We start from the raw sequence: 27,796 nt of genomic DNA, 5'->3' as shown, positions 1-27,796 counted from the left end.
AAAACGAATCAAGCCCTTTATCGGTAAGTAGTAAGGAGCCTTGGTTACTGTGTCAAGTCTAGTTTTCAGTTTCAAAGTTGATGTTATCCCTTCTCTTGATATTATGAGTTTTGGGAGGAGGGTAGGCATGTATATGAACATCAGGCGAGTATAGAAATAAGAAATTTTATTATTATTAGTCTATTTCTATAAATCACCCTTGATGTTCATATTGCTGACTCCCAAACCCTGTTGGAGTTCAGGTGTAATTGAAGGAAAGAGAGGGATAAATTTAAACACAAGTAATGCAACAAGGAGGTTGGGTTAAGTTTGGCAACAGGTTGAGAAGGACCAAATATACAGACTAATGGAAGATTGACTGGACTTCGATTTTGAATTTAACAAGAGTAAATAAAGTCAAGAGCTTAAGAAGCTTATTACTATCAAAAGATGGCTAAACTTGTGTGTTGTGTAATGGTAGAAACATGTTAATATTGTTGTTATCCCATGTAGGTATTAGGTTGGCCAGGGCATCAGTCCGCTAGAGTGTTATTGGGTCCTTTAACTGGCCAGACAGTACTACACTGGATCCTTCTCTCTGGTTATGGATCATTTTCCTTCTGCCTACACATACATCAAATAGTCTAGCCTATACTTTACATATCCCACTCATATACCTGACAACGTTGAGATTACCAAATAATTCTTCATCGCTCAAGGGGTTAACTACTGCAATGTAATAGTTCAGTGGCTACTTTCCTCTTGGTAAGGGTTGAAGAGACTCTTTAGGTATGGTAAGCAGCTCTTCTAGGAGAAGGACACTCCAAAATCTAACCATTGTTCTCTGGTCTTGGATAGTGCCATAGCCTCCATCCCATGGTCTTTCACTGTCTTGGGGTAGAGTTCTCTTGCTTAAGGGTACACTAGGGCACACAATTCTATCTTATCTCTCTTCCTCTTGTTTTTTTTTTTTAGGTTTTTATAGTTTATATAGGAATGATCTATTTTAATGTTGCTGTTTTTAAAATATTTTATTTTAATTGTTAATTACTTCTCTTGTAGTTTCCTTATTTCCTTTCCTCACTGGCTTATTTTCCCTATTGGAGCCCTCAGGCTTATAGCATCCTAATGTAGCTTAGCAAATAATAATAATAATAATAATAATAATAATAATAATAATAATAATAATAATAATAATAACAACAACAACCAACGAATCAACTATTCTATTCTTCCCCGGCGTCTGACCTGAACTAACAGCAAGTTTCCTTTAGCGCTAGAATTCTTAACTTAATCGGCAACCAGTGACCAATTTTTTCCATCAGTGGGTACCGAGAGTGAAATACACTCTACATAACGATTATTTAAATCACAAAATTGCTTCCAGACATGATGCACAAAGGGAATACAGATCATGATCTCCCAGAAATAATTCCCTTTCACATTTCAGGCAATATTTGCTAACGAAACTAGGGAAAGACATCTTAAAGGCAGTATTGTAAACAATCTGGGAGAGTGCAATCGCCACCAGTTGACAGAAATAACTAAAAACTAGAATAACTGATGCTGCAACCTGGACTTTTTACCATTTACTGATAGAGGCCTCTATTCCTTTAAGGGCATATATTTGTTGAACTAAAAGATGTTTAAAAATTAAACTTTTTAAAATTCTACGGGTAAGTGTCATTTAGACCATGCTTCTGGAGAAGTTATATGAACATCAGGGGGAAATTCATGAAAATTAATCAGAATTAAATAAAAAATTATAAGGTAACAAGAACACATTTCTAAGAGGGAATACAGTATTATAATACTGTACCTAACTATCCCTGAAGACAAAATAATTCTCAATATGAATAAAAATATCTGGGGCAAACTAGTATTCAGGGATGATTTTCCCATAAATGATATTTTTGTTTTCTTAATGAATGAAGATGTCTGCAAAGGTTCATTTTTTTTTTTTACTTAGAAATTTTTTTTTCTCAAATTAATTTTTTCAGTAGAATAAGGCAATGATGCTGACCCATCTGATAACAAAGTTACTCAATAACCACTCATCTTTACACAATTTCCTGTCATACATACATACATACACCAAGGCACTTCCCCTAATTTTGGGGGGTAGCCGACGTCAACAAAAGAAACAAAACAAAAAAAGGGGACCTCTACTCTCTACGTTCCTCCAGCCTAACAAGGGACTCAACCGAGTTCAGCTGGTACTGCTAGGGTGCCACAGCCCACCCTCCCACATTATCCACCACAGATGAAGCTTCATAATGCTGAATCCCCTACTGCTGCTACCTCCGCGGTCATCTAAGGCATCGGAGGCAGCGGCAGGGCCTACCAGAACTGCGTTACAATCGCTCGCCATTTATTCCTATTTCTAGCACGCTCTCTTGCCTCTCTCACATCTATCCTCCTATCACCCAGAGCTTTCTTCACTCCATCCATCAACCCAAACCTTGGCCTTCCTCTTGTATTTCTCCCATCAACTCTTGCATTCATCGCCTTCTTTAGCAGACAGCCATTTTCCTTCTCTCAACATGGCCAAACCACCTCAACACATTCATATCCACTCTAGCTGCTAACTCATTTCTTATAACTAGGGTAAAATTTTCAGCACATCTACAATATAGAACAGTATTCAAATTTTATACTTATGATGTTAAACTATAAATGTTTAGAGTAAACCTACCTTTGATGCAAATTATTTTGATATTACTTGCATAAAACCTTAGATAAAACTGATTTAAGTCTAATGAAGTCTCACAATGACTTGTATACAGCTCTCCAGCCACAAACTTCAACCTTAAAATTACATTATAGAATTTTATTAGGTAACAGTGACAAACTATCCTTAAGTAAAATTTCTTAAGCTTATACTCAAAGAATAATGTTAATAAAAGAAAGCATTGACAAGAACTAATTAAACAGTTGAATAAAAAACTCACCATCCTTGGTTCCGACGCCTTCATCTGAATTAACTACCGGATCAGAAGCATCTGTGATGATTACATCAAACTTCTCTTCAGTGGTTTCCAAGAATTTAGCTCCATCTCCTGTGTACAGTGTAAGTTTGGGACAACTGAATCCACAACCCATTGATGGAATGTATTTTTTGCAAGCCTCAACTACCTGTTCATAAAACGAACATTTTACCATTAAACTGTAGGTCCTTTTCATGCTTTCTTACTAAAATAAAAAAAAAAATAAAATGTTAATAGCATTTCTTTATAATAACACGTTTGAAGATTTCTCAATTTGTTTATTATACATTGATTAAAGATCTAAGGAGGATTAGTGCTTGTTTCTACTAAATTGAGAAAACAAAATGGGCCAGCCTGTGGCCTTGCACATCCATTGACAGATCCAACTCCTCCACTTTCTTCTTTATCAAGAAAAAAGTTTCCTACATGCTACTGTATTCAGATTTTTAGTCTGGATTATTTATGAATTGCCATCATTATTCATCTTTCATCTCTCTTACAGACAAATGTGTTTCCACTATTCATGAAGCAAGTATTTATTTGTTTCAACCAGTGCTTTTTCATTAGAATAGATAGATCAAGAATCATTATAGCTCAAATTACTTAGTTTCAGCTTATCCTTTGCTTCTTTACTGTTAATTGCAGTAGTTTTATTCTTGACTAAGATTAGAATTACGTGAAAAACATTCCCCCTTAATTCACTTTACCTTTGATTTGGTTAACTATGGACTTTGCTATTTGGTATTAGCCTATCTAAAATTGTATCATTGGTATTTTGCCTCATAAGCATGTTTACCAAAATTTGGCTACCTTTTGAGTTGTATCACTAGTAGTTTAGGTATTTCTTACTAGTTTATCTCTTAACAATTTGTGATATTTCTTTAGTTGGCTCTTATCAAGGGAGCAGTAGACAATTTTCAACAAAATTTTTTGATGAATGTTTTCAACTGAAACATTCAAACTTGAGGCATGCACCATGGCGATGTTCTGTGAAAGTTTCAGACCAATATCTCAATTTCATATACCATGTACTCAATTTTTATAAACATTTTCCTAAATGTCATTATTTCTATGTATCTCACCTTAGGTTCATATGGCTTACTAAGTGAAGCTAGCTCATAAAACTGGAAATTTCCTATATTTCCTCACTTCAATAGTCACGAATCCTCTAGTACTGTATACTATTGAGACTATACAGAGGAGTATGACAATGATCGTGGTGTGGGTATGCCATTCATAAGCTATTCATTTTAAGTGATATGGTCAGGTTTTCGTTACAAGTATTAGGTAAGATATCCGAGTTTACGTTACACGTATTAGCCAAGATATCTGGTATCCATGAAGCATGAAAACTAAATAAGTGATAAGGGAAAAATCAAGTTAGTCAAGGCAGTAAATAATCAAATCCCCAGTGGGAGTGCCAAATGTGTCATTGAGAAAGTGCATACATGAAGACCTGTACCAGTTAAGAATTCAGGCTAGAATTGCCGTAGACCAATTTGAGCTGATTGATTGATTGATTTAAAGTTTTCAGGCATCCTGACATCTGAGGTCATTGACGCCGGTAACATTTAATTTATGTATACAAAAATAAAAAATAAAATAAAATAAAAAATAAAAGAGTATTCAATTAAAGTCATAAAAGTTGAATGTCATAAAAGTTAAATATTTTTCAGAAGACCTGCTTCTGAAATAAATCTAAATTTGAGCTGAGAGAACAATCATCTTATTCTGGATAATAAAAAAATCTTCAACCCAAATGTTGAAAGATGATAAATTTTACATCTTAAAGTAAAGGAACACATCATAAGAAGGGGATCTAATTTTAGATGTGAAATTAATTGGTGCCTATGTATCTAAGATGAACTTCTTTGATCAACTTTAAGGTTATTCTATATTACTTACCTTGGCATCAATTTCACACTGAACAATGTACTCCACAGAGGGATGTTTGCTGACTTCCCGTGCCACTCCTCCATCACCCCCACCAATGATGAGCACCTGTCAGTGTTCAATAAAGGACTGAGTAACAATTATAATTTTAACATTTTTAAAATAGCTGGTTATTAGGATTGCATACTAATTAATATAACAGACTACCTCCTGAACTACAATTTATTTCAAATTCCTTTAGAATACCTTTTAAATGCCATTATTCTTATTTCCTACATCAAGTGCTCTTTACACAATGTATTGTATGTGCTTTTAGATACTGGATGATACTCATAGCCAAAACACTTCAACATAGAACAGTACTAATACTATAGCATACAATATTAAAATTCATAGACCCAATTTTGATATAAAAATTGGTTATTTCTATACCAACCTGAGGTTCATAATACTTTTCTGTTGAAGCTTGGATTTATCGACATTTACCCCTAAAATTTAAAAAATTCCCATTTACTTTCCTTCCAACAGCTCATACCCTTAGTGAAGTAATATGACATTCTAGCGGTAAACGGAACAAAGCAAACCTGTGGTATGCCCGTCTCTGTCTTCAGTCTTGAGACTGTAGTAAAGTCTATTTTGTATCTTCTTGACACAATCATTCAATGGGGAGAAGGGTGAGCATGTGTATGAACATTAGGTGAGTATAGAAACAAATCTTATCAAAATTCCGTTCGTTTCTATGAACCTCCCCTGGTGTTCATATTACTGACTCCCACACACTAATGGAGGTTGGACACCAGTGAAGGAAAGACAGCAGAAATAGTTTTAACCGTGTTCTATATATAATAAATTCTAGACTCCAGTCTAGATAAATGGTAACAGTACTCTTGCAAAATACATTTGTAATACATTACTCCAAAGTGTTGTAAAAGAACCCTTTAGAAGACCAGGATTCCAGATTGCTTCTAAATTCTATCTAGTATTTGAATTTATAATTTGTAAATAAAAAAAAATTATAAACTAACTGGGCTCAAAATATTATTAATTACACTGCCAGCCACCATTATAGTGTCTAAATTCAATCAATCTTGATAAGCAAACCATGATTCTTTAAGGTAATGTTTAGTGAAAACCAATTTGGTATACCATGAGTTGCTGTTAAAACCCTTTCCATAGAAAGATTCCAGAAAAATTGAGAAATATAGCTGCACTTAATCAATTTTAACCTTCAAGGCTTTCACAAGATTTGGCTCCAACTATTTGTAAGCTTCTGTCTAATCAGAAATGGCGGCATTTTCGGTCAGAGGACGAGTAGGGACCCTAACACAGCAAAATAAATAAGGCACACTAACTCTACTCTTTATAGCTTGCCTAAATAATACTGAACGGCTCTTACCGGATAAAGGAATTCATCTTCTGACTTGATGCCCTCATTCATTTATAAAGATGGCATGTGAAAAAATTGTGGCAAACCTTTGCCCTCATTATTTTTTGCTCTGAAAGAAGGCAAGAGAGATAAAATCATATTACTTTATGTTTCCAATACCAACCTTAGAAGAGAGTGCTTGCAGTTCATTTATGTACTAAGCAGCAGTCAATGCCAAAGGGATTAGAGTTTTAGTCATAAGATCTTTAATCAAAAGCTTTTCCAACAATTTAAATTTTGAACTTCTTAAATACTGTAAAACCACATCTAAATCCCGAAGAAATAGACCTGACAATAGGAAGCCTTTCAATACTAAAATACCTAAAACCACAACTGCCATAATTCCTGAAATGGATGGATCTAATCCAAGATGTTTGAGTACTGCCATTAAGCATGGATCTAAATCCCTTAATAGTTGCAGTAGAAAGTTTATATTCTACAATGTTATTTAATCTAGTTTTAGTCATTGAGACTTTCATAGATTTTCACAAATACAAAAGAGATATTTTTCATTGTCTTAGATACAAAATATTGATAGACAATCTTTTGGAACCTATGATAGACAATCTAGAGGGATTAAAAAACCCCCTGTTTCAAAGGATACAGTGGAAAGTCTCCATGTGATTACATGTAACACGGATGGGTCTGGGTGAATAATCTTTGAAATGGGTTGTCTGAGCAGACTGGGTTTGCAGGGAAACCTTTTCACTCTGTCCAAAAACAGGGGCCACAGATCTGTGAACCCTTTGTAGCCAGAATGAGGTTAATAGGGACCTGTTTATCCCCTGTTGAATCATGGTAAGCAGTGGAACTGTGTAAAGGTCCAGATGCTACTACTCTTGTTACAGGGCATCTACCTTCCATTACTAATGGATACAGAACAGATGAACAAAATACTTTTAAAGGGACCATACAATATGTCCTCAAATTTTTTTTCTAATAATTCAAAATACACCATTTCTATATATGTTTTAGACATATATAATACCTTCATCATATAAAAATTTTAAGCCATTTCATCAAAAACTTTTTGATTTATTAGCAAAAATCATGATTAAAAAAAAAAAATTAGGTAAATTTTTCTCCACTAATATGACACCAATTGTATTGAAAATCATACCATTAAAACTTCTTTTATAAATCTAATAATTCTGTGCGACAGATTTTCGATTTTCCTTTTTTTTTTTTCTTAATTTTCTTTGTCTAGACGTAAAATAATCATGAAAAAAACAGAAAAAGGAAAATAAAAATTCTGTTACACAAAATTGAGGGACTTTTATTCTTCTTTTCAATGATATCTTTCTCTCTAAAATCAAACAATAAATAAGAGAAAAATGTACCTAAGTGTGAATAAGTTTGTTTTTGAGCTATGAGCTCCCAAAGATTTGCTTTAAATATTTGCTTTTTTTCCTTTAAAAAATCAAGATAACATTATGATAACCTTACTTTGAACTTTTATTATTTATTCCTACATGATAGTTCCCTAAATGAGGTATTTAAACCCAAGTTTACAATACATTTGGATTATGGGTGTCATGAATTGCCAGCGGCCTCTTATTGTTGCCAGAGTTTTAGTTAGAATGTTCCAGCTTTGTACTCTGTTTCATGTTTCCTCTCTTTTTGGTTCTTTTTTGTTGCTCTCTGCTTACTTTTTGTTCTTTCTTTGACCTAAGGTAACATAGGTCTTGCTATAAAGTTCACGAGGACGTTGTGAAAACAATGTACATACAAACTGCAAGTAAACAAACACACATGCATCGTAACTTCTGTACGTCTTTGGAAACTCTGGCTGTTCTTCTCGTACATCATAGTTTGCGTTTGCCTACCCTCTACCATTGCCTTCCATCTCTTCCAGACGTACAAGATTTTGAAATATAAGTGAAAAATAAAATTGCTACATAAATGTAAAAATAAACATGCAAAGACGATTCTGTCACTCTGTCATGCAGTCGACGCAGTAAGGATGACATCATCATTTAAAGACCGCTATATCTTCATTATTTGTAAAAATAATTGGTGGAAACTTCTGGAGAGCACGTACGATATGTTTCTGCATACACAGAAACAATAAAACAATTTTTTATTTTTTAAAGTTATGGCAAACACCATAAAGGACGGTCCCCTAAGTCTTTTCATTCAGTGACGATGCAAACATGTCTACATTTGATTGACTCCACCATTTCCAAATTTCTTGACATACTGATGGATGAAGAGACCACTCATTAAGGAAGAGCCTGGCTTTGCTGCTTAACAGATTTTCTAAGTGGTTCAATTTCTCTGGAATAAACTTTGAATGAAGACTCAACTCTCAAATTTATCCAAGTTAACATTGCCAGCTATCCTGCACAGGGATTGTGATCTTGTCCCCACTTGGTTTCTGATGTAATTCAATACCGTCGTGTTAACTGAAAATATAGCTACAGTCTTTCCTACTTGCAATTGCTCTTGGCCCTCTAGAGTCTTGAATATTGCAAGAAGCTTTTGGCATCTGATATGGAGAACAGACTCCTGGGACATCCATTTTCTTGAGAAATGTAAAAGATTTGGAGTTGCTTCCCAGCCTTTCTGTGAAGCATCTGCAAACAGATTAAGTTCTGGGAGCTTCATTTCCACAGAAATTCGTTTACATAAAGGATTGTGATCTTCCCACCAATTCGGCAGCTGTTGGTTTTCCATCACTGGAACAGAACTCATGTCTAGATCATTTATTCTGTTCCAATGTAGAGCAAGATGTAATTGGAAAACACTCATCTTTAAATATCCAATTAAAACGAATTTCTCTAATAAAGCTACGGTCATTAGGAGACTTATCCACATCTGCATTGACATGGGCTTCAATATCATGAACTTTTACAACAAAAGAAGAAATGACAGAATTCTTTTCTCTGACGGAGAAACCTGAAAAGGAAATGTCACTATCATTCCCAAATAAAGAATCATCTACATCTGGAACCAGAGGAGACATCTTCAACTTGCCCTGGATTCCCATCCAATCAAGTAAACCAAGCAATGGCATTTTCTAAATATGAATACTTTCAGATATCGCTTAAAATTAGCCAATCATGTAGGTATAAATCAACTCTTACTCCCAAAATTCTCAAACAATTTGAGATGGGGTCCATAATAATGAAGGCATCTGAAGGGCCATCTTGAAATTGAAGCATATACACTTGCACCGTTAACCCGTGGATAAAACAAAGATACAGTATTTCCCTGAATTGAGATGAATGGGAAATGTGCAAATATGCATCTGATAGATTTAGGTAAGACATGCAATCTTTTTTGTTAATCTCTCTTAGAACCTTCAAGGGATTTTTCACCTAAAATTTTCTGAGAACTGTAAACTTATTGAGGACCAATACATCTAAACTGGTCTCCAACCCTCTGAAGCTTGGGGGACAAGGAATAACCCATTTTAAAACCCCAAAGCAGAATTTAAGACCTTTTCTATTCCATTCTTCATCAGAAGAATCACAACTTTTAGTTCTAAAATATGAGCCTTTGCTGTATTTGTCAGATAACTAAGCTAAGGATTAGGCTTCTAGTACCCACGGACAAGGGACGAAGCTCTTCCCAAACGGGATAGAAGAGGGAAAGCCTTCCTCTCACTAGCATTTTCAGGGAGGGATCATCATACCATTCTGTGATAAAATCTTTAAGTCTGGTTACCAACAATTACATACTGTCTACTCTATCAGAAACCCGATTATCTACCTCGGTATCGAAAGGAATTTGTTGAAAAAAGCTAATAAGATAGAAGCCATGTGGGAAGAAATAAATAAATATTTCTGCACCTCAGAAACTCTCAACCACTGACCAACAAATTTTTTTCCTCCTTTTAGTAAAAATAAAAGACAAGGCTGTTACAGCTTCAGATGCTCCATTTGAAAGTTTTATCTAAACAATTAAGATAATCTAAAATAAAATTTAAATCTTAACCTAAAAATTCCTCATCTATAAGACAAGCAATAACCCCTAATAAAGAGTCAGTAGAAACACTTCCTACTTTATAAACCACATACAGCATTTCCTAGTAAAATAGGTAACAAATCCTGTCAGCATTAATGATGAGCTCAAGGAAGGAAACAATCATAATTTAGCACAATATTAGCTCACTAATTAGTCTTATATAAGTCAAAACGTCTGAGAAATAATGTCTCGATACTAAACGAGAGCCAGAAATTCTATCCTTTTTTCTGCATTTGAGATAACTGGTTGATTCTATTTACAATGAAAGGAGAAAACTGAGGGGTACTATCTAGCCTTGGAAGCAGCTGTTTCTGAAGATCCAAAAGAATCTGTAAGGTCGATTCCCATCAAAAACCTTTCTGAAATAACACTAATAGCACAAGGCTTGATTTGAGAAGCCAAGTTAAAGGAAGCAACTTAAGAGACAAGAGAAGACTAGGTGGTGTTCGGAGAATTTACTAATGAGGTTAAGGAAGTTTAGACCTTCTAACTCATCACTATAAAAAAATTTATTGGTTAACCCTTCTACCCCCAGGCTCTTTGGAAATTTCCAACCCTTAACCCCCAAGGGGTTATTTTTTTCCCAGCACATTTTACAGTACATTTTTTTTAAATTGCTCTAACAGCCTTAATTTTTGTCATAGAGAGGTCAGGTTGGTCTCATTCTCTTGGAAAATGCCTGAATTTTTTCAAAAAAATTATCAAAAATATGAAAAAAAAAAATTTTTATAGCATTTTTTTTGCAAGGACGTACCGGTACGTCCATGGGGGTAAAGGGATGGGTTTTGTGAAACATATCAGTACGTCCTTTGGGGGTAAAAGGGTTAAGTGAAGTATCAAAATTCAGTCCTGGCATGTCAATAACATTATCTTCCCCACTACAATTAACAAGTCTTCCCTGGATTTCCCCCGAACTACAGTACAGTAGGGTCCCGAATTACACGTGTTCTAATTACGCGATTCCTCAATTACGCGATCGATAGTTTTTAAAAATTAATTTTCCTGTATTTGCGAGGAGCATTCTAAATCCGCGAGTCAAGCACCGCGAAGCGTAGGAAATCTATTGTTTTCTTAATTGTATTGGGGGGGGGGGGGGTGATGGTTCCCCGATGTCTGAGAAGGGGGGGGGGGGAGAATGTGAGAGAAAGATTTCTGTTCAAACATTTTAAGACTAGTTTTGGATGAAAAATGTTAAGGTTTGCCCATCTGTTGTGTGAACTTGTCGCTAGGCCTAGCCTAACTGTCCAACACCTATATGTATAATATTCCATATTTGTACTAATTAATTTTTATACTTATGTTGTGATTATGGTGAAAAATCCTTATTCATTAAACTTTAAATTAAAAACCATCAAAATAAAGACTATTTTATATCATGCTACTGCCAAACATGTCACCACTACCAAACCCATTACTTTGTTTAGTACGTTCCATCGCTGATCATAACGAACTCGCTAACCAATTTTAACATCTGTCTATAGGTTAACTTTTGCGGCAAAATATATCTTACCAGGTACTATGTAATAATAATGTTATAATTAATGTTTTATTTATCCTTAGAAAATCAAAGTATATGAAATATGAGCAATTTTATTTCGTGTTGTTTTTTTTCCCTAAAAAAACGCCTTCTTAAAAGGAAAACGTTTTTTTTTACGTTTCATCGTCGATCATAAACGCATTTACTCCTGAAAGTGATATTGAAGAGCTTTTACTAAAGATGTTGTTATAAATAAAGATTATAAATTGGTGGTAAAATATCTATAATTAAAGTGTAGCAGCATCAAGAAATGTTGGGGTTCGCCCTTTACATAAGAATGTACTGTACATTGGATTAGACAGAACGTAGAAAAAATCAATTAGGGAAAAATCGGTATTCGATATCCTCTTCATCAGCATCGTCATTCGTCAATCGGGCTTTTTATTTTTTTTTATTCTCAGTCGCTAACTAGTTATCGCACTGCCAAGATCTGCACACATTCCGATAATTCACATTTGAAGGTTTTCTGGGAGAGGATGGATAGAGAAAATACCGAACTATATAAAATGTTTTTTTAACCTGTTAAGCGTCACCCACGTGATAAACCGTTCACCACGATCTACTCGGTACCGCCTTCAACTGTATATTCCGTTCATGACTTTAATTGCCTTTTACAAGCCGTCAGTCTCGTGATGTTACTTTACTCGTATAGTAAGTATAGGATCACCACTTGGCAACACTCTCAGCATATGGGGACTATGAATAGAAACTTATATGATGTCTGGCAACTATTTTTCTGAAGGTAGCTTGATGTTACAAAACTGTGGTTTGAACTGGTTTCTTATCAGTGCGCTCGGGCGTTCATGCATAAGTGGTTATTTGTTGTTCCTTTTGTAATGAAAGGTCTAAAGAGGAAGAAGGTTATTTCTTTAGATGAAATAAATGATATTCTTGTTGTGGATTTTGATAATGATAACCTGTTTGATAATGAGAGCACTAGTTCTGAATCCTCCAGTGATGAGTATATTGAAGAAACAAAGTTTTCTTTCGATGTCGAAAGCGAAAATGACTTCTCATTACCGAATGACTGGACAACGAAATTTCACAAAACTATAAAGGGAAAGGAAACGCAGAGAGAGAGAGAGAGAGAGAGAGAGAGAGAGAGAGAGAGAGAGAGAGAGAGAGAGAGAGAGAGAGAGAGAGAGATAATAAAGTGGATAAAAAATGTACAAATGTATGACGAACATATTTGAAAACTATACAGGAAACGATATGAAGAGAGAGAGAGAGAGAGAGAGAGAGAGAGAGAGAGAGAGAGAGAGAGAGAGAGAGAGAGAGAGAGAGAGAGAGAGAGAGAGAGACCTATTCCTTTCCTTTTATTGCTTATCCAGGCGTAAGATTTACGATTGAAGATAAAAAGAACCCATTAGAATATTCAGTATTATGTAGCCATTTGAAATTAAATAATAGTAGTATTAATTGTGTTTTTTACTCAACCATTTAATTAATATCCCTACTTTTAACTATAATTACGAATTATAAGCATAAAGAAATTAAATTAACTTTGAAAAATTATCATTAGTGAAATGACCGCTCAGGGCAAAAAAAGCGTGATTATCGTACAGCAGCCTAGTGCACACTTGCGCCTAGTGGCCGTGTTTACGTGTGGGAGTGTCATCATGGATATACAGTACTATACTGTAATTTTTAACTATTGCTAGATACGTACTGTATCAAACCTTGAAAACCCTTTTTTGTTTTTTGTATCTATAGGAAATAATTCTACATCATTCGGAAAATACTGAAAACAGTAAGCTATGCATAGTACAGTAGTAAATACTACAGTCATATAAAATTATCAAAACTTTAACAACTTTTTATTGTTTTATTTATCCATAAAAGAAATTTTGTACAGTATTTTATAAAAAAAATCTATAAGAAGGATTTCTTACAGTATTGTTAAGATAAAAGCTACAGTATATATATATATATATATATATATATATATATATATATATATGTTTTATATATATATATAATATATACATACATACATACACACATACATAGACACACACAGTGTATATACAGTATATATATAGCTAGAAAGCTAGAAATGGAGTGAAAAAAAAAATTGACGGGTAGGTTGCTGTTTGCCGCCATGATGTGTTTCGAAATATACGAATTTCCAATTACACGAGGCCTTTCATCGACCAAATTCTCGCATAATTCGGGACCCTACTGTACCATTAATTTTCCTCAAACTGAAATTTTTCATTTGGGTGGCAATCATAAAAAAAAATTCTTCATGAGAGTAACATAGAGGCCTTTGCATGCCTCACACTGGTTATTTAAATTGCAATACTATCCCCCAGCACAAGACACAGAGACAGCAGATAATGATCCCAACAACCTATAGTGGTTAAATAAATCCTCAGGAGGATATATTTAAATGTCTAAGAGCACTAAAATTCTAACAATCTGGAGGAAGGTTAGTTGGCCAAACCATTGAAAGATTGAATTCTTACCATTTACCACTTGAGGTCGTATTACAGTACTTTACTAGAAGCATGAGCTATTGGAAGGAAAATGAATGGGAATATTTAAAAATTTTAGGGGTAAACGTCAATAAATCCCAGCAATATGAACATTAGGAGAGGTTCATAGAAATAAGTGATTATATGAATTACAAGGTTACAAATTATAAAGCTAACAAACAAACATATATTAAAGATTGAATGAAATCTATAAATAGCTTACAAAATACAAAAATACATTAAATAAGAATTGATTATTTCCCCAAAACAAAGAATTTCATCTTACCCTCTTAGGACTTGGATGTGAGTTGAGAGGCAGAAATGCGATCATCTCTTGGTAAGAACATTCATCTCGCTCTGTGCACTGAATGGCTCCATCCAATACCAATACTTTTCCATAGTGGGTGCTGCAAGTTATCAAGAGGACATTGTTACTAAAACAAATAATTTCAACAAAACTTAATAAAATTTTCCCTTTTCCTTTCAATAGATACATGACCCTAGTAAAATAATGAAAACATCTATAGTCCATTTCTTTTAGCGAGGCAGATTTGCACCGACTCGCAGCGGTGCCCTTTTAGCTCGGAAAAGTTTCCGGATTGCTGATTGGTTGGACAAGATAATTCTAACCAATCAGCGATCAGGACACTTTTCCGAGCTAAAAGGGCACCGCTACAAGTCGGTGCAAATATGCCTCGCTAAAAGAAATGGACTATAGTGGTTAATGGCAAGGAGTGCCAGATGGTTCTTGTTATTCAATTTTGAAGTATTACCTATTGCTTGACATCAGTTGAGAGGAGGATGGGGATGTATATGGACATTAGGGAAGTATAGAAATAAAATGTTATTAATAGATTTCCTTTCATCTTTATGAAACTTTCGTGATGTTCATGCTGCTGACTTTCATACACTGATGGAGGTGGGATGTCAGTGAAGGAAAGAGATAGGTTAAAAATAAAATCAAGATTTATAAACTAATTAAAATAAACTGGTCTAGAATAATGGAAACTATCACAAAAATAACTTGAAATATGAGACTCCAGAATGTTTTCCCGATGCTATTTGAAATATCGGAAAAAGAAATCTATAAATTAATTCAACTCTAAACTTGAAAGACCACATCACCACCAGCCACTACAGAACCTAGAGCCCTGCTATCTCAATAAGAAACCAAGAATTAGTCAAGATAACATTCTCTGAATACCAACATGGTACGATACTGAACAACAGTTAAAATTTTCTCTATAGAAATATTTCTGTAAAAATTAAGAGGTAAGTTTACTCCTAATATCTAGAATCTTAATTTTCACAGCTTTTATAAGATAAGGATCAAACTTTTACCCCCGCCAACAAAGTAGGGAGGAGGTTATGTTTACGCCGCTCCTGTTTGTCCGTTTGTTTATTTGTGAACAACTTCCTGGCCATAATTTTATTCAGTTATGAAACTACCAGGGATTAAGGGAACCGTCCGCTATGGTGATATCATAACTTGAAAAAATAAAAAAATAGTTATCTATATGTATGCAGAAACATGTTTTACATGATCTCCAGAAGTTTCAGCCAATTATTTTTACATATAATGAAAATAAAATGGTCTTTAAATGACGATGTCCTCCTAACTGAGTTGTCTGCATGACCGAGTTTGACAGGATTATCTTTGCGTGTTTATTTTTGCAATATACAGCGATTTTTTCAACTAATTTTCGAAATCTTGTACGTCTGGCAAAGTTGGAAGGTATTGGGAGAGCATAGGAACTATGAGAGGCTTGAGAGCTCGGACCAACGTCGTAGCTAGTGACTCCAAAGACGTCCGAGAGGTATGACACGTGCGTGTGTCTAATTGTATTTCATGTGTAAGTTGTGCTTTTACAACGTCCTCAGGAACTTTATAGCAATGCCAAAGTTACCTAAGGTCAAAGAAAGAACAGAGAGTAAGCAAAAAAAAAAAAAAAAAAATAAAAAAAAATAAAAAATAAAAAATAAAAAAAATAAAAAGAATAGAGGAAAACATGAAGAGGAGTACAAAGCTGGAACATTCCAACTAAAACTGGTAACAATGAGAGGAATCCGACATCTCATGACACCCTAACAGTGTTTAATGCACTTAGGGTTTAAATACCTCTTTTAGGGAGCCTTGATGTAGGAATGAACAATAAAAGTACAAAGTAAGGTTATCATAATAATGTTACTTTGATTTTTCTAAGAAAAAAAAAGAGAAAATTTACATAGCAAATCTTTGGGAGCTCATTAATCAAAAACATACTTATTTGCATGTCAGTAGCCGTTTCTATGATACTTTTGTTCAATTTTAAAGAGAAAAATACCATTGGAATGAAGAATAAAATCCCCACAATTCTGTGTGACAATTTTTATTTTCCTTTTTCTTATTTTCACGATTTTTTTTTGCGTCTAGAAAAAAAATATCTGTCCCACAGAATTACTTTGTTTATAAAACTTTTTATGGCATGATTTTCAATAAAATTGGTGTCATATTAGTGAAGAAATCACAACCTTAACATTTTTTATGAAATTATGATTTTTACTCAAATCTAAAAGTTTTAGCTGAAATGACTTGAAAATTTTGTATGATGAAGGTATTATATATATCTAAAACATATATAAAAATCATATATTTAAAATGATTAGAACAAAAGATACAAGACATAGCAGACTGTCCTCTTAATTGTTATGAAGAGATGTGGAAGTGATTCCACTTTGAAAGCCCTAGGTCAAAGGTCAAGGTCGAGCAAACGGTCGACCGAATTAACCCTACCCTTAACCCCGAGTTCACACATGGTTTTTATAGACTTCAAGGTTTAAATTGATTCTGGGAAAGGCAAGCTGGTTTCGAGAAATAAGCTGCCTTGCCGGAGGTCTGCACTCTCAGTTCTTTTCTACAACCAAACTTTAAGCCTTTTTTGGATGAGATAGGATGAATTGGGATTCTAATCCTTCATAGGAAATTGAGGATAATAGCTGTAATGTGCAGAAAACTATTTTCAGACAAAAATAATTTAACTCTTAAGGAGGGCAAGACACAATCCTCTTCTGCTCCCAAAGCCTACCTTAAAAGGAATTGCTTGCTGTTTATTAATAGTTTAGCTCACATCAATGCTAATACAAAAAGCATTTAAGCTGTGAAATCTGTAAATGAAAGGTTTTTTAGTTAAGATTTAAAACTCAATCCTTCTAAATATTGTAAAACCACGACCAAATACTGGAAGTTTGTTTATAATAACAGGCTAGTGCGTTATTGGGTCCTTTGACTGATCAGACAGTACTACATTGGATATTTCTCTCTGGTTGACAACTCATTTTCCATTTGCCTACACATGCCCGAATAGTATTGCCTATTCTTTTTACAAATATTCTCCTCTGTCCTCATACAGCTGACAACACAGAGTAACAAACTATTCTTCTTAGCTACAGGGGTTAACTACTATACTGTCATTGTTCAGTGACTATTTTCCTCTTTGTAAGATTAGAAGAGGCTCTTTAGCTATGCCTTGCAGCTCTTCTAGGAGGACACTCCAAAACCAAACCATTATTCTCTAGTCTTGGGTGGTACTCTAACCTCTGTACCGTAGTCTTCCACTTTCTTGGAGTAGAGCTCTCTCGCTTGAGGGTACTACTCGGGCAGACTATTCTATCTTATTTCTCTTCCTCTTGATTTTTCAAAGTTTTTATAGTTTATAAGAAAAAGGCCACCATAACCATGGTAAAAGATGGTTATGTGAAAATATCTAAATTTTTCCTGAACATAACAGGGTATCTATCTTCTATGGTATGGTATCTAAGACTAGAGAACAAACCACTTTAACTATTGTTTTGCTAAGGGAATCTGGTGTTCGCAGGCAGTTACAAATACTGACCAGACCCAACATTGCTTAACTTGGCTGATCAGACGAGAAGCAGTGTTATCAACACAGTAGGGTCGTTGACTTGTGAAGTTCTAAACATGACTGTGTACAGGTGACCCCATTTCTAAACTGCTTAGGTGAACTTTTCATTTTCACTAAGAATTTTAATCTAATCATGAAAAATACTTCTCAGCGAAGTACCATGCGGTCTACACACTCCTCACAAGATCTATAAAGAAAAAAAGTCCTCTATACGAGACAGGGAAAACGGGGAACAAGATCAACCATAAACAATTACTATTTACAGCAGCGCTTAGTATTGCTAACAAATGTAGAGCAACATACTGTCTTGAGTTCTAGTAACCAACTGGGCAACTACTTTACCAACTAGGCTACATCTACTGCATATCTACAAGTGGCCTGAAATAGGGGAATAAATGTGTCCCACTATTGAAACATACATGTTCTCTTCCTTTATCACAAAACCCACAGGCTAGGCTGACATCCTCCAAAACCCATTCTGAAAAAGAATGATTAAAAATAGGGTAAAATAATCAAAATTAAAATCATATCCTCAATGCCTAAAAATTTCTTTAAATATGCCCTAATTACAGCAACTCCCGTTATCCGAAACAGGAAGTATGAATTTGTACGGTACTCCTTTGGGTTCTGGTCTAGTGATTGGCTAAGGTCTGCTCTACTACCATTAGTTTGTGGTCTTACTTCATATCATCGAAGGATAACAAATATCTAAAACTAATTACACGGATCTATGCCCATTTAGGTAACTGGTAACTTAAAAGTAACTGATGAATAAATTAACCATTATTTGAAGTTAAAACCTTTAAACTAATCACATACTGTATAGCCCATCTTTTAATACATGTCAGAAGTATAAAAAAATTCTTTATGGTAGTTTTTATAAGAATTTATAAGTGCCTTCCTAAAGGGTAACTAGATCGTAATCCAGGACTAGAATGGCAATGATTCGTCTAGTAAGATAAAATGCTTTTGCACTAAATGTGAACTTCAATTACTAGCCTTACTCTGAATTTAGGATCATTTATATATCTTACCAAAAATGAAAAAAGTACTGGACCTTTAACAGCTTACCTGTATTCAATTATCAAATAGTTTAAAAATTTCACTCAAAGACAATTAAAATTGTCTTTTTAATAATCAGTTTTGAAAATTTTTAATAAACTGTTTACCAAGTGACTAATTACTAAGTAAGGAAACTAATGTGCATGAGAGGAAGAGATTCATCCAAGCAAGAGAGATACTAATCCCTTCAATTAATTTGTAAGAAAACGAGCACGAGATGAGTTAGTAGCAGATCTTGCAAGCAAACAACGCACGCCGCCATTCAAACAAGATCCAATTATGATTATTAGTTAAGCTATAACCCTAGTTCGAAAAGCTGTATGTTATATTCTCAAGGGCTCCAACAGGGAAAAATAGCCAAGTGAGGAAAGGAAATAAGGAAATAAAACTATACAGTACATGAGAAGTACTGTAATGAGTAAAGAGTATAACACATCTTAAGATCAGTACAGTAATGTTAAAATAAAGGTCACACATAAAGCCCTGTCCACACGATCGAGCATGCCCGACGAGCAAACAGTGATACCAAGCCACAATAGTTGGTGAAAATGAGGGTTGAAGACGTCAGAAGCGGGAAAACTAAAGGCAGGGATCTGGCAACACTGTAAGATGCCAGATCCCTGTCTGTGGTTTTCCCGCTTCTGATGTCATTAACCCTCATTCTTACTAACTATTGTGGTTTGGTATCACTGTTTGCCCATCGGGCATGCTCGATCGTGTGGACAGGGCTTAAAATATGAAGACAGACTCATGTCAGCCTGTTCAACATAAAAACATTTGCTACAAGTTTGAACTGCTAAAGTTCCACTGACTCAACTGCCTGGTTAAAGAGATCATTCCACAATCTGGTCACAGGTGGAAGAAATCTAGAATTCTATGTTGTATTGAGCCTTATGCTGGAGAAGGCATGACTGGTAGAATTAACTTCATGCCTAGTACTACATACAAGATGGTTAACTCTAGGACAACGTGAATGCAAAGGATGGTCAGAATTAAGAACTAACTGGATGATGTTGCCAGAGATTAATATGTAGATCACAATTATCATTCTTTCTTGATAATATGAGAATAGTGATTTTCGTTAATAAGACAGACATTTCAGATTCACACTGCATGGTTTTTGGTAGCATATATATTTTCAAAATCAATGAGTACCCAGGCTGTTGGTACAGTTTCATATTTCTTTGCATAGATAAAAAAAAAGGCAGCAATGTACTTGATTTTTTCATTTCTTATGGTTAGATTCCTTAATTACATAAATTTGTGTTGTAAATAAAAACTTCAGTGAGTGCATTTCAATATGCTGTCCATCGAATCTTTAGAGTGGCACCCTAAATTATTGTTTTAAATTTGTTTTTAACAGTACTTTTGTAGTACATCAAAATTCAAACAAGTTCCATTCCATATTACTCAAGTTATATTTCATTTGCCTTCGACTGGTGAAACGTGTTAAAAATTAATTTTGAAATCAGAATCAAACTTCCGTTTTCCAAGCAATTTCCGAATCAATGCCTTTTCCTCATATAGGAAATTTCAAGATAATTTTTATGGCTGTAATACACTCGTCGTCGTCGGCGGCGCCCACTCGTGTCCGAGTATTGGGTTCTGTCGTTAGCCATCTGCCTCCTATCAGAAGAAGGGTGGAGGAAACGACAGAATGCCAGTAGCTGGGTATATTGTTTTGGGTGGTCGTGGCTTTGCAACGGCCACGCACACTAGTTCTAGAAAATATCAAGGGAAGTACAGAATGCACAATAGAGGAAATACATACCTATCAAAGACCTGAATGCTCTGGAATGGGCTCTTCTCCTCCAAAAGAACTTCTTTTACTTGTAAAGAAAATGCTTGGCCAGGCCACATAGGGGATCGTTCAGTAAACCATCCATTGAGATTTTGATCCATTGTCTGAAAGAAAAAATGCTTAAAAAATAAAATTTCTAAAATGAAATTTGTTATTTCTATACTTAACTGATGTTCATACAGCTTCTTCACTAAGGGGATATTATTTCTATGCATTTCCATCATGACTCTCTGTATAGCTACTGAAGTTTAATGTCTTTCAGTTCTGGTATTTATTTGATGTTGCCCATGATGCTCCATCATCCAAAAGTCAGCTAAGCGAGTAGTAGACTAATTTTTGGATGTCACTGTATGTCAACCGACAAGCTGCAGCATTGTTTCACGGCTTCTCAGGCATGGTAACCTTTTCGAGTCGGGGAGGCAAATTTTCTTGTGTTATTATTGTTCATGAGGATAGCATGTGATTGGCAATCCTGGTTTTATCGTTCATATTTCAGAATATTTCATTTTATTTCATGGTATATCGAAAATGGTGAAGTTTTTACAAGTGGAGATTTTTTTTAACATTTTACAGTATATATATTCTTGATATTATATACTCATTTGCTCTTATAATTCAGAAAGTTTATAAAAAAATTAGAAATAATTCTTTTCACCTTAGAACAGTAATCAAAGTACAGTACCATTACTTAGGAACATGATCGTACAAAATAATTACAATTCTATACTCAACTAGTTCAGATTAAGGGTAACACACATTCTCAAAATACAGTTTGAAATACGGGACTCCTGAATGGTTTTCTAATGATATTAGAAATATGGGATTATTTCATCTCTATTTGCCTAGCTATATAACCCCAACAAAGTCTAACTAAAACTATTACTTTTTTAAAATAAGAAAGTTATAAATTAACTAAACTACTGTATAGAACATTAATACACCACATCCAGCAGCCACTACAAGACCTACAGCCCAGCAATTTCAATAAGTAAACCATAATTCTTCAAAAATAATGTTTAGTATAGACCAACTTGGTAGACCACTGAGCTGATACTAAAGCTCTTTCTAAAAAAAAATTTAAGAGTTGCAAGTGTATTCCTAAAATCCTGAACCTTAAACTTCAAGGCTTTTATAGAACTTTAATCCAATTCTTTGTGAGCTTTGTGACCAAATTTTTTTTATTAGAAATGACATTAAACTTTGACACAGACGACGTCTTGGATCTTTAATCCCACGGAATGCACTAAGACCCTACCCCTAATGTCCATAGTTTTGTTCAAATAGTACTGAATGGCTCTTACAGGACAAAGGAATCTATCTTTAATGAAATGCTTATATCCATGCTCTGAAGGATGACTAAAGTGACAAAATTATCTTAAGCTGCCCAAAGTCTGTCTTACAAGATAATATTTGTAGGATATGCCTTCAGTTGAAGGCAATGCCAATAGGAAAAGCATTTATGCCATGAAATCTATAAGTGAAAGATTTTCAAACGGTTAAAAAACTGAGTTTTTTATACAATGTAAAACCATATCGAAATTCCAAAACAGAGACCTGACTACTAGAGGCCTTTCAATACTAAAAACCTTAAACACATCAATTATATTACTGAAAGAGAGAGATCTAATCCCAGATACTTACGTATAGAATTAAACATTGATCAATATACCTTAATTACCGAAATTAAAATTTTCTTTTCATAAAAAATGGTACGCAAAGATTTATCTATATCATCCGAGCTAATTTTAGTCATTGGTAAATTCTTAGATTGGCACCACCAAAATAAACATTCAAGCATCTTTGATATCGAATATCGGAGTCTCTCTTTAAGAACCTATAAACAACAATATAGAGAACTGCAAAAACTCCTTGCTTCTGAAAATACAATGGATAGTCTCCCTGTGGTTAGATGTGTCGCCTTTGAAATTGATTGTCTGGGCATTTTTTTTTTTGGTTACAGCAACCTTATTGAACCCTCCGACAACAAAGGGCACAGATTTGTGCACCATTCCCTTTGTGGCCAGAATGGGCCTGTTGAGAGTCATCCTGAGCTTGTCATACATTTGCTGAATCTTGGTGAATGATGGGAACACTTAAAGATCTAGATTTGATCACTCTTTTAACAGATCATCTACCTTCCATGCTATGGGATCCAGAGGAGTAGAACAAATCACCTCTTTGTTCAATGTTATTGTAAACGTGTCTATGAATAGGAGACCCAACCATTTCTAGATACAGTATACAAATGATTTTAGTAATTATTTGGAAAAATTGAATCTCTGCTTCATTGATCAACTACGACGTTCAATTTTCCTGAAATAAACTGAGGAAGAAAGCATAATCCTTTCAAAATTTTTCAAAGTTAACAGCACCTCCCTTATCTGGTACAGGGAGAATGAACTTATACCCTCTTGGTTTCGGATGTAGGTTAGTGCCATCGTATAGTTTGAGAAAATACATTTCCCCAGTCTTCACTACTACCAGTGGTTCCTGGTCCTGAAAAGATTTTAATATTAATGTAACCCCTTGACAATTGATATGTAGGATTGGCAGAGGTAAATAATTTAAGTAACTAGCCAGCCCTCCTGTAATGCATCTACAAACAGATAAAGATCAGGGATTTTCATATCCTTAGAAGCTCCATGCACTAACTGCCTGCAACCATCCCACCAACTTAGCATATGAAGTATGGTTTTCATCACTGGAATTGATATTGTGTCTAAACTGTCTATTCTGTTCAATGTAGATTGAGATAAGATTGGAAAACACTTATCTTTAGACATCCAAAGGGAAATCATTTCTCTAAGGAGGCCATGATCCTTAGCAGCCTCGTCCACATTAAAACTAATATAGGGTTCAACATTTTGAAATACGAGTATGCAACAGCAGAATAAGAGAAAAAAACAAATAAACTGTTGCTATTATTATTACCAAATATAGAGTCTTCTTAGTTGGAACCAAGAGATTTCTTCAAATTGACCAGGATTCCTATCCGATCCAGTAACCTGAGCAACCACAATTCTTAACCATATGAAGATGCAGCCATCATCTTGAGACAGCAACATGGGCACTTGAATTGGTAAAACTTTGACTCTATGAAACAAAGGTATTTCCTTGAATTGAGATGAATACGAATGTGATAAACAATTCTAATAATAAACTTTGTCATTTCTATAGTCACCAGATGTTCACATTGCTTTTCTAAAGGCTTAGTTTATAGACATTTACCCCGCAAAATTTGTAAATGTTTTCCCATTTTCTTTCAGAAGATACATTCCTTATTCCTGGACATCACAAATTAGTGGGGAAGGAGGGCAGGGCATGTACTGTATATTAACATCACGTCAATATAAAAATAAAAAAAATATATTACTGAAATTCCATTTACTTTTATGAACCTCCCCTGATGTTAACATTGCTTACTCTACACTCTTATTAAGGTGGGACCCGCGTGAAGGAAAGAGATTGGTTAACGAGAAAACTAAAACTTATAAATTAATTAAATTTATAAACAATTGGTCTAGATTTAAAGGAAACCATCTCAAAATACAGTTTGAAATATGAGACTCCAGATTGTTTTCTTAACGACCAATCCAGCTCACGCTGAAACCACCCTATGATAAGTAGGAATAAGCTGTTTTAGGATAAGAGCATTGAAGGTTGCGAGGTCCCTCGCAGAACTAATTAAACTCGTAAACTGAGCTACTACCGTAACTTGCTATTGGATGCAATAAGTTCACACACACAATACATTTTCCATTATTAATATTGAAAAGCAAACTCTACACTCCCATGGGACATTCATATTCCATAATCATCCACAACCCAGGGGATGATTGTTCAACCCATTAACCCTTTTACCCCCAGGCTATTTGGAAATTTCCAACCCTTAACCCCCAGGGGGTTATTTTTTTCCCAGCACATTTTGCAGTATATCTTTTTTAAATTGTTCTAACAGCCTTCATTTTTGTCATAGAGAGGTCAAGTTGGTCTCATTCTCTTGGAAAATGCCTGAATTTTCTCAAAAAATTATCAAAAATATGAAAAAAAATAATTTTTATAGCATTTTTTTGCAAGGACGTACCGGTACGTCCATGGGGGTAAAGGGATGGCTTTTGTGAAACGTACCAGTACTTCCTTTGGGGGTAAAAGGGTTAAAGAGACATAGTAGTTAAAAGTTAAGTTTCATATAATATTACTTGAGCAATGAATTTAATCTACAGTATTTTGTTCAGTTCCTATGTCATACAATCTTCCATTTATCAAAAATAACAATTGTGATCTAGACAATAATTCACAATAACAGTTATACTTAACCTGATCCCAGTAGATAAGTTATGGATATATCATAATCTGTTACAGTATTCTATTTAATATTTAATTTTCCAATGTTTTTTAACTACCTTGGACAGATAAAATACAAAAATTCTTGATTGCAAGCATACTTTCCATGATCTTTACTAATTTCAGTGGAAAGAGACAAATAGTTAGCAGATAGTTGCTTTGATAGAAAATATGACATTTTAGTAAAATTCTTGATTCCCATTTCAAGAAATTTAAGGAATGGAACAAAAGAACAACGGAAAATTGTCATTCATAAAAATTTCATATATACTGCTTTTTATTATGAAGTCCAAGCTTAATCATATAGTTTTTGGATGAGAAAAAAGAGAGGTTCATACTTAAAGCGTGTCATGAAATGAAAAAGATTTAATGAAATTGACATTTAAATCTTTTTAAATGTGAACACAAATCTTAAAAGTTTGTTTCTAGATAATTAGTAACTTTGTTACATATTGGTTAGTATTTGCATAGCCAGAGTTATCACGTTTATATGTCGTATTTTACTGTGACTGTTGTTTATTTGATGGCTTGAATCTTTTACTTGAAAATGTCTCGATGTCTCCCAGTTAGTGCATCTCTCATCAATGCTGATAATTTATCTGACTGCCAAAGCATTTCACTGTCTGAGCTTTTCTCTGAAATTGTTGGCTGCTTCATAGATGAAAGGGATTATATATACAATATACGTATGTATGTATGTATGCATGTATGTATGTACATATTTATGTGTGTATATATATATATATATATATATATATATATATATATATATACATATATATATATATATATATATATATATATATATATATATATATATATATATATATATATATATATATATACATATATTTACAAATATATACAGTATCTATATCTACATACATTTACACAGACACACACACAAACATATATATATATATATATATATATATATATATATATATATATATAAACATTAATATATATATATATATATATATATATGTATATATATATATATATATATATATATATATATATATATATATATATCAATCAGTGCATAAACATACACACACATATATATGTATATAAATATATATATATATATATATGCCTTTGCTGGACGGGGGCCTCCATTAGCCTATTGAGGCTAGAGCGCCAGGCATCATCGTCAGAGGGTTCAGGCTCCTCTATACGATGGTGCCGCCTAATGAGGCCTATCACCCTCTTGTAAGCCGAGTCCTCCGCTGGCGCGCCTTCCGCGTTGTCGTCGACGTCCTCCGTCTGGCGGCCTACTTCTCTAGGAGGAATTCCTCCGACGGATGCCTCCGTGTAAGGCTCTGGACGCAGGACGGGCGTTGCTGTGGTGGCGAGGGCCTCCGTCCTCTGTCTGTCCATCGTGGAGGACGAGGCTTCCGTGGCTTGCCCGATGGAGGAAGCCGTCTCTCCTTCTCCAAGGTCCGCGGTGCTACTTTCGAGGACACGACGAGGCTGCCCGTCCGAAGGGGCGACTCCCTCCGCTGGGCGGATTGAGTCGGAACCTTCGTGGTTTTACGCCTGTCGGATGAGGTCCGCGAGGCCGAGTCCCTCCGTGGTTCTAGCTTGTGGCTGGAGGAGAACCTTCCTAGAGACTTGTCTCTGGGGCGGCAACCTGAAGCGCTCGGGACCGAAGTAAAGTCCACGAGCTTACTGCGGGGGATGACCACCCATTCTTCCCCTGGTGATCTGCTCCTCCTGATTTTCCTCCTAGGGGACCTGGAGCGCCTCCTTCCATGTCGAGACCTGGAACGTGACCACGAACGGGAATGCCTTCTCCGGGATCTCTCACGCTTCCGCCGGGGTTTCCTCCGGGTTTCACCTTTCGAGGAATTGGAGGTTGCTACTACCGATGAATCTGAGGACTCTTCGTAACACGTCCGAGGGGCAGGGGCCTGGAGAGTGGTCGGCTGAACGACTTGCTGTCCTACAGAGGGCGTGGGCTGCAGGAACACATCCGGTACTGACGACGGTGGTGCTGGGGGAGAGCGTGGGCGCTCTACGCTAGGGAACCAGGATCCGAGGCCTTCCTCCAACCTCAACGGGGACCTACAGGGCGTCCTCGGAGGCACCCATTCAAGGGGATCCGCCGACGGTGAGTCTTCCTTCTCGGGGGCGCCTTCAGCTGCGGAGGTACCTGGAAAAAATGCCCATGATGCGGGTGAAGAGACAGGGACATTTTTACTCCACAAGGGATCATCAGACGAGACTTGACCCGCGAGCACCAGGGCATCGTCTCTTGGACCACCAGTAACCTCATCTTCAGGCCCCCCACTTGCCTGGAAAGAAGCTGCTACCCCACTATCATGAAGAACAGACTCCTGGGGAAGAACCTCTGGCTTCTTCCCCGCAACGGACTTACCTCGTCCCCTACTCTGGGTAGGGGAAGGTGGAAGGG

At 35.3% G+C, this 27,796-nt stretch overlaps 1 protein-coding gene across 2 annotated transcripts in view; it reads right to left on the bottom strand.

Moving 5' to 3' along the window:
• The window catches only part of LOC137623046 (spermidine synthase-like), a 91,538-nt gene that overhangs the window by 8,907 nt on the left and 54,835 nt on the right, over positions 1-27,796 (bottom strand). For both annotated transcript variants that reach the window (XM_068353681.1, XM_068353680.1), the window contains exons 2-5: positions 21,004-21,137; positions 14,555-14,675; positions 4,872-4,967; positions 2,931-3,114 (exon numbers count right to left, since the gene is read on the bottom strand). In XM_068353681.1, the coding sequence (XP_068209782.1) occupies positions 2,931-3,114; positions 4,872-4,967; positions 14,555-14,675; positions 21,004-21,134 (532 nt within the window). In that variant the 5' untranslated portion in view covers positions 21,135-21,137. The remainder of the gene's footprint in view (positions 1-2,930; positions 3,115-4,871; positions 4,968-14,554; positions 14,676-21,003; positions 21,138-27,796) is intronic.

Source organism: Palaemon carinicauda, chromosome 30 (genome assembly GCF_036898095.1).
Source record: "Palaemon carinicauda isolate YSFRI2023 chromosome 30, ASM3689809v2, whole genome shotgun sequence".
Taxonomy (NCBI): Eukaryota; Metazoa; Arthropoda; class Malacostraca; order Decapoda; family Palaemonidae; genus Palaemon; species Palaemon carinicauda.
Note: the sequence above shows the minus strand (reverse complement) of the source record. Positions and strands in the feature narration are given on the sequence as shown.